Source organism: Anser cygnoides, chromosome 32 (genome assembly GCF_040182565.1).
Source record: "Anser cygnoides isolate HZ-2024a breed goose chromosome 32, Taihu_goose_T2T_genome, whole genome shotgun sequence".
In the NCBI taxonomy this organism is placed as follows: Eukaryota; Metazoa; Chordata; class Aves; order Anseriformes; family Anatidae; genus Anser; species Anser cygnoides.
The window spans coordinates 3,251,615-3,259,118 of NC_089904.1; the positions used below are offsets into that span (position 1 = coordinate 3,251,615).

The 7,504-nt window shown below is 70.7% G+C and overlaps 1 protein-coding gene across 3 annotated transcripts; it reads right to left on the bottom strand.

Annotated features, from left to right (window-relative positions):
- Positions 1 to 329: 329 nt before the first annotated feature.
- Positions 330 to 6,167, bottom strand: NEMP1 (nuclear envelope integral membrane protein 1). Of its 3 annotated transcripts, XM_048054779.2 has the most exons (9): positions 5,642 to 6,167; positions 5,022 to 5,143; positions 4,701 to 4,920; positions 4,313 to 4,385; positions 3,878 to 3,971; positions 3,550 to 3,664; positions 3,133 to 3,358; positions 2,648 to 2,821; positions 330 to 2,346 (listed from the first exon to the last, which is right to left on the bottom strand). In XM_048054779.2, exons 1-9 carry the CDS (start codon positions 5,751 to 5,753, stop codon positions 2,157 to 2,159), a joined length of 1,326 nt encoding a protein of 441 aa, XP_047910736.1. In that variant the 5' UTR covers positions 5,754 to 6,167; the 3' UTR covers positions 330 to 2,156. The 3 variants fall into 3 exon arrangements, with proteins under 3 accessions (XP_047910736.1, XP_047910738.2, XP_047910737.2); XM_048054781.2 differs by lacking the exon at positions 5,642 to 6,167 and having other exon boundaries at positions 2,648 to 2,751; positions 5,022 to 5,303; XM_048054780.2 differs by lacking the exon at positions 5,642 to 6,167 and having other exon boundaries at positions 330 to 2,282; positions 5,022 to 5,302.
- Positions 6,168 to 7,504: the final 1,337 nt, after the last annotated feature.

Here is a 7,504-nt window from a genome sequence, read left to right on the forward strand (position 1 = left end):
CCCCCTCGCAGGGTCCCAGCCCGCTGCTGTGCACCCCCCCCCACCTCCCCTCCAGCAGGAACAAGGAGAGAAATTTAATTGTGGTCAGGCAAACAAAGGGAGCCTCCTCCCGGGGCTCCGGGAAACCGGGGCAAGGTACGGGGCCGGCAGGCACCCGGCCTCTCCTGCGGCGAAGGCGCCCGAACGGAGCCGGCAGCGGAGGGGGTGCTGCCTCCGCTCCCCACTCCCCGTCCCCAGGCACTGGGCGATGTCCTGGGCCAAGCCAGCTCCCCTGGGCGGAGGGGCCAGGGCAGAGGAGGGGCGCCCTGAGATAAAGGAAGGAGGCTCGCTAACTAGAAAACGTACTTTATTAAAAAAATATACTCGGTCGTCAACCTGCATTAAGCACACCAAGGAGACAGAGGGAGGCATCAGCAGAGGCTGCTCCCGCAGGGGTAAAGCTCAGCGCTGGAGCAGAGCAAACCTAGGCCAGAAATAAATCAAAAGCATAAGCGGGGGCAGCAGCACGGCAGGGCAGGGGTAGGGGAGCAGCCCAGGGCGGTAAGGCTACCGGAGGGCAGTTTTATTGCAAAGAAGTTGTGGCGTAAAGACCACTCGGACAGCGGGGCTCTTTTAGGATCAGTGACTGCTACTCCGTTATTAATGACGTAACTTCAGCTTCCCCTTATTGAGGACAGGCTCCCTCCTCACACCATTCGCTCTACAGCGGCACTTTTTCACTCCTTATTCGTTGGTCAACAACTTTGCCCGACGACAGCAGACACCCAGCAACTTCCATGCCTTAACGGCAAGGTGCCTCCTGAACCACCCTTCTTTGTTCCTGCCATACACCCTACGTTCCTCCCGGCCTCGTCGTCGAGTCCGACGTTATCACCAACCACGGGGCTTGTCGACCCCCGTGGCCACGCTCCCACAAGAAGCTGCATAGATTTGGGCGTCCCCCCCCCCCCCAGACCTCTGCTTCATCCAGGCTTCTTCGCCAGGCCGCCTGCCCTGCGCTGGCCGCGAGAGGAGTGCGGTGGGGACGGGGCTGAAAGCAGCAGCGCAACAGCTCCGGCACCCCCCCGGCACAGGCACTTGGTGGGTGCGCTCCCAGGTGCTGCTGCGGGAGCACGCGGGCGCCCGGTGCCGGCTGGCACCAGGAGGAAAGGGCAGGGAAGCACCAGCCCCCCGCCAGGCAGGGCGCACGTCCGCACTGGGAGAAGGGGAGGCTGAGCCAGCAGCCGCGAGGGGTGCTGGGGGCGACCCGCGGGGCCCCAGGCCTCACACCCAGCTCTGACACACACACGGAGCCCCCTGCCCACGGAGCCCCCTGCCCACGGAGCCCCCTGCCCACGGAGCTGGGGCTCTGCCTGGGAAGCGCTGGGGGATTTTTGGTAGCCGTGGGTGATTACGCCAAGTCAGAGGCGCAGCCTGAGCAGCTGCAGCTCTCGGGCACCTTTGGTAAGCACGAGGAGGAGGAGGAGCAGCTGCCCCCGGGGTTCTCGCCCCACACTGCAGCCTCGCAGCAGGCAGGTGCTGAGCACGCAGGTGCTGAGCACGCAGGTGCCGGCAGGATGGGTCCAAAGTTCCTTTATGAACGTGTCTCCTGCGGGCATCTGCACGCGAGGTGGACCTTTTGCTCCATCCCCGCCCTGAAAGGTGGAGACGCCCTGGCAGAGCGAGGCGGGGGGGGAGAGGGGCTCCCCCCTGCCAGCCGCAGCGCGGGGGCATGGGGCTCAGCGCACACAGGAGGCGGCTCAGCGCCAAGGAGGTCCCTGCCCCTCCGAGGTGTGCACCGGGAGGCACGCAAGCACGCACCCCAAAAGCCAGGGTGGCTTCAGTCCAGCTCAACTCCAGACCAGCGTCCTACGTCGCGGCAGCAGCACAGGCCTCGTGGTCAAGGACCAGCCCCTGCAACCCTCTGCCAACGAGAGCTGCGACGACGTTTGGTGGCTGGAACTGCCTGGGGAAAACGAGCGTGCCAGCTCCCCGTGTCCTCCTTCCAGCCCGGCTCTGCTGCAGGGCTCACAGGAGCCCCGCTTGGGGTGGGATCAGAGGCACAGGCGACAGCAGCTGGCCCCTGTAAACACGGCTTTGGGCACCGCAGGTGTCAGGGAAGCAGGGTGACTCCAGCAGTTCTGCCTCTCGCCTTGCAGGGTCCGGGGCAGCTGACCTCAATCAGCATCCAGGCGGTTGTAGGACAGGGAGCAACTCCCGCGGTCTGCGTCAAAGGAGTCATCTTCCTCCTCCTCCTCCTCAAAGAGCTGCTCCTCAAATAAGCTGCCACCCAGGCCATACTCCTGCTCATGGAAAGAAATCTCTCTGGAGGTGAGGTGAGAGGCGCCGCCCACGAAGTCAGCAAACCTGGGAAGAAGCCACCAAGACGTGGCTGTGCCATCACGCCCGCGTGGCCTGCGAGGTCCTGGCATGCAGGGAGCCGGGGGTGAGGAGTCTGAGTGCTCTGGGACGCAACGCCACGGGCAGAGCCACAGCACAGAGGCTGGGCCAGGGCTGGAGCCGCACGCCCTGCTTCCACACCGTGCCCTGCCTCCACACGGCGGGGATCTCCTGCGCCTCTGAAGCCAGAGGCGGCAGCACAGAGCGACCCAGGGCTTTCTGAAGCACCCAGAGGAGGTCTCCTGACCGCACAGTCGCGGGACGTTACCTCTTGGGAGACTGGATGCGGGAGACTGCGGTCCAGGCAGAGAAATCCGGGCTTCTGCAATAGCTTCGAAGCTCCTCGAGGGCCTTGCGTGTCTCCACCTCGCCCTGGATGCGGTACTCCTCCTCGGTCAGCAGGCGGGGGGGGCTCGGCCCCAGCCGGGCGCTCTGCGCTCTCCTGCCAGCAGCGCAGCACTGGCTACTGCCCTCCCAGCCCGGACTGGGCGCCCAGCGCGGGTCCAGACCCCAGGGAGCTGGGCCAGGAGCCGGCGGTGGGACGGAGCAGAGCTCGCGGCTCCTCGCTCCCAAGGGAGGCTCCCACACGCGAGGAGCGCGGCGCTGCCCCACACCAACCCGGGGAGGAAGGGCACAGCCCCCCGGCGTACCCGCCCCAGCCCCAAACACCACCAAAACCGCCCCAGTTCTGCAGCACGGGCTCCACCCAGCAGCTCACCTGGCCCAAGCAAGGGCTGGGGTACAAGCGCTCACCTGTAGGCAGCATAGGCCCACTGCATGGGGTGGTCCAGGTGCTTGGCGCAGACGGCTACGAGCACCAAGGCCAAGGCCACGGGGCGGATCTGGATGCCCGAGTACATCAGCAGCAGGCCCAGGAGCTGCAGGGTCCAGGAGAGCAGGTTGATGCTGCGCTCGTTCTCCAGCGGGCCGTACCGGTAGCACACGCCGAAGCTCACCAAGCCCACGAGCAGCATGTAACCTGCGGGGGAGCAGAGGGATCGGGAGCTGGGACGCTGCCCCGGCGCCGGGATTTGCCTCTCAGGAGCACAAGCACAATGTCTGCAGCGACGAGGGGGGCAGGAAGCCCCAGCGCTCCCCAGCAGCGAGCCGAGGCTCTGGTAGGAGCCGCAAGAACCGGAGAGGCGGCAGGTCTGAGGGGCCCACGCTTACTTAGCAGGTACTGCCAGTAGGACTTGCAGATCTCCCGTAGGTTCTTGAAGACGAGCTGAAGCAGGTAGAGGGAAAAGGACCAGCCTCCTACCAGAAGCAAGTAAACAGGACTTTTCTAGGAAAAGAGACGGGAGAATCAAGAGGAGCCGCTGGCAGAGGGCACCCATGCCTGCCTCCCCCTGACTACCGAGCCTTGCTCCGGGCAAAGCCGGACCCACAGCCCGACACCCCGAGGCCACGAAACCCCGCACGCTCACCAGAACGGGCGTGCGGGTGTGGAAAGGGCTCCTGCGAGCAGCCTCGCCCCCAGCCAGCCTCACGCTCTCACCTTGGGCATGACCTTGGACATGACGTAGAAGACGATGAGCAGCGAGGCCAGCAAGCCAATGCTTATCCCGGCCGAGTAGTAGAAGAGCTGGCTTCTGCGGAGATCGCACGTGCACAAAGTGTTTTACAGCTTGCGGGACGCCCGTGCGCGAACACCCGCTAGGAGCGACCCCCAGGAGCCTGCAGGCTGCAAGGCCAGCCGGGCTCTGCGCACCCCAGCACCTGGTGCCGAGAGAAAGGCACCGCGCATCCTGGGAACGGGGTGGGGAAACGGCCCAGAGCCCCACAGAGCCCCCGGAGCAGGCCCGGCGTCCCCTGGGCAGGCGGAGGGAGGCAGGCGGGGACTCTCCGCCTTCCCGCAGCACGCAGACAAGAGCTGCTCCGCGAATCCAGCACGTCTCAGCCCCCGGCTCACAGGGGAGAGGAGGGGACTCACCTGCTCAGCACATCCCCGCAGAAGAACAACAACAGGCCCAGGAAGAAAACCAGGAACAGCTTAGGGTCAAACCCTGGGAAGAGAAGAAGCCCATGTTGGGAGAAACCCTGGCAGGGCGCCCTCGGCGCGAGCTCCATCCCAACACACTGACAACGAGTGGGGAGAGGCGGTGCCCGGGGCAAGCCTCCGACCAGCGCCCCATGTCCGCGACTCTGTGCCCCCCCGTTCTGTGCCCCGGGGGACTAAGGCGGGCCCCCTCTGCAGCCCCGCTTCCCTTTGCCGCGGGGACCGGCCCTGCTGGCCCTCACACCAGGACCGTGCCCGGTCCTCGCCGCCCCTCGGTGGTGCCAGCGCTTGGCCCCACTGCCCTGCGGCAGAGCAGACGTACGCCGGGACAGCATGACGCAGTACTTGGTGCCGGCCTCCGGCACCTCGACCTTCAGGCAGGTTTTTTGGCCGTAGAGGTCCACGTCGATGCTGGTGTTGTTCAGCTTCTCCTTCAGGAAGGAGAAGAGGAAATTCCACACCCTGAACTCCTCCAGCTCCCTCAGCTCCTCCTCGCTGTCCACCTGGGTGACCCGGATGCCCTGGCTGCTGTTGACGCGGATCTGCACATGGGGGGGGGGGGGGGGGGGAAGCGCATGGGGGCACTGCTGTGGCTGGGCCAGGCGCTGCCGCGCCGGGGCGAGGACCTGCGCCACCCCCTCACCTGCACCCTGGTCCAGATGTCGTGCCACTGCGGGGCATGCGTGTTGGTGTAGCAGAAGCGGTGGGAGGCAGCCTGATAGCAGGCACGGGCCTCGCGCAGCTCGACCACGGCCTCCGCCGCGCCTTCAGGGCGAGGGGCAGAGCAAAGGGGGCTCAGCAGCGCGGAGCCAACGCCGGGCATCAGTGCCCGCCCGCACCAGAGCGCAGGGCGCGCATCCCCCCCCCGGGGGAACCCCAGAGACCCCCCCGAACCCCTGAGAGCCACCTGGAGACCCCCCCGGACCCCAGGGACACCCCCGGATCCCCGGGGAACCCCCCCCAGACCCCCGGGCCAGACCCCCGGGCCCCAACCCCGGACCCCCCCGGACTCCCCCATACCCCCGGGGACCACCCCCAGGGCCCCCCCCAGGGCCCCAGCCCCGGACCCCTCAAGATCCCCGGGGACTCCCCCAGGATGCCGTGAACCCCCCGGGGCCCCACCCGACTCCGCGCCCCGCCCCGCCAGGCCCCGGGGCCCTGCGAAGGCCGCCCCCCGCCGGTAACGGCCTCCTGGCCCCGCCCCCCCCGGTGCCGCCCCCCCCCGCCGGTAACGATCTCCTAGCCCCGCCCCCCGCCCGGTACCGCCGTCCCGCGGAGCCGCCGCCGCCCCCAACGGCAGCAGCGGCAGCAGCAGCAGCAGCAACGCCGCCAGGAGCTGCCGCCGGGCCCGGGCCGCGTTCGTCCGTCCCGCCATGGCCGGGCCGCGCCACCGGCTTCCGCTTCCGCCGCTACGTCCCGCCCTCCTCGCCTAACGTCACCGCCAACTGACAGCTGCCCGGGCCTATAGGAAGGCCGCTGCGGCCTCGCCCGCCCCCCTGCCTCCCGCGGGGCTGACTGACGGGGCTCTCAGCCTATCAGCGCTGCCCGGGCAGGAGGCAGGCTTAGCCCCTCCTTCCCGTTGCTAAGGCCGCCACCGCCAGCGCCGTTCAGCGAGAACGGCCCAGCGGGGCCCCGCCTAACCGCGAGCACCGCCTTAGCAACGGCCCTGACAGACACTCGCTCCAGCCAATCAGCGCGCAGCCCGGGCCCACCGCGCGCTCCCGCCCCTCTCCTTTGATTGACAAGCGGCTCCGCCTATCAGGGGCAGCGCCGCGTTGGCTGGGTCGGGGGTCCCGGGGCGACCCCGCCGCCTCCCCCCCGGCCCCCCCCGGGACCCCCCCGGCCCCTCCGTGCCCGGCCCCCGCCGCCCCCGGGTGCCCCCCCCCGCTGGCTGCCTTCGGGGGGGGGCATCCTGCCCATCCCCCCCATCCTGGGGCCCCCCCCGCGGTGCCTCCCCGGGACCCCTCGGTGCCCCCCCCCCCCCCCCCGGGACCGGAGGGCATCGGTACCGGTCCCCCCGGGGGGGTGCCGGGACCCCCCCCCCCCCCACCCACGGAGGGGGGAGCCCGGTGCTCGGCTCCGTTCCCCTCCCCCCCCCCCCGGGGGAGGGGGCGGCGGGGGCCGGGGGCGGGGAGCGGGCTCCGGGCCCCCCCCCCCCAGGCCGTGGGCGGCGAAGCCGGGAAGCGGCGGGGCCGTGGGCGGAGGATGTGCGTCAGCCGGGGGCAGCGGCGGGCCTGGGAACGGCCCCCCCGCACCGGACGCCCGAGCCCGGGGGCGGGGGAGTTTGGGGGGGGGGGGGGGGGCTGAGGGTCCGGAGCGGGACCCCCCCGGGAGGGGCGCGGAGCCCCCCGCTGGTCCCGGGCCCCCCCCCCGGGCAGGAGGCAGCGGGGGCGGCTGGCGCCAGCCGCGCTGTAAATAAATAGCGCCGAGCTGGGGGGGCCGGGGGGGCCGGGACCCTCCCTCGGGGTGCAGGCGGCGGGGGGCTGCAGGATTCCCCCCCCCCCAGTCCCCCAAACCCCTCTCCCTCCGCTCCCCATCTCCCCCCCCCCGGGACGGGACCCGCAGCCGCGGCTGACCCGCGGGGGTGTTCACCCAGGAGCCTACCGACGGCACCGGGCCCCCCCCCACGGGTCCGGCACGGGGGGGTGGGGGTGGGTGCGGGGCTGCCGGCACGGGGCAGCAGCGCCCCGGAGCATCCCCGGGGCGCGCCCGGTTGCCGCAGGAACCGGAGATGCTGCGAGCGTAGCCCCCCCCCGCCGCCTTGCTGCCGGCCCTGCGGGACCCCCGGCCGGGGGGCTGAAGGGGGGGGCACCCCCCGCATCCTCCGGACGCAGCGGGGGTCCCCCGGGCGCGGCAGGCACCGGCTGCGGGGTGCGCCCCGCGAGCACCGGCCGCCCCGAGCAGCGCCCGCCCGGGACGCCGGCCCCGGTTCCCCGCTGCTCCGCCGCCACCGGTTCCCCGCGGCCCGGGCGGGGAGCTACCGGGGGTCCCCGCGCTGCTCTCCGTGGGGTGCGGGACCCCCGGTGCCACCGTGCGCCCTGGGCGCGGCCGGTCCCTTCGGTCCCCCCCCCCCCCCGGTCCCTGGGGGGTGCCGGTGCCGGTTCCGCGGCTCCCTCCCGCGGCCCC

Bases quoted from the DNA above. Each gene is read 5' to 3' on its own strand.
- NEMP1 (XM_048054779.2), bottom strand. From the start codon at position 5,753: ATGGCGGGACGGACGAACGCGGCCCGGGCCCGGCGGCAGCTCCTGGCG. The intron at 3,972-4,312 runs GTGAGTCCCCTC...CGATCTCCGCAG, and splicing joins TGCGGGGATGTGCTGAGCAG to AAGCCAGCTCTTCTACTACT. The intron at 3,665-3,877 runs GTGAGAGCGTGA...CTCTTTTCCTAG, and splicing joins TGTCCAAGGTCATGCCCAAG to AAAAGTCCTGTTTACTTGCT.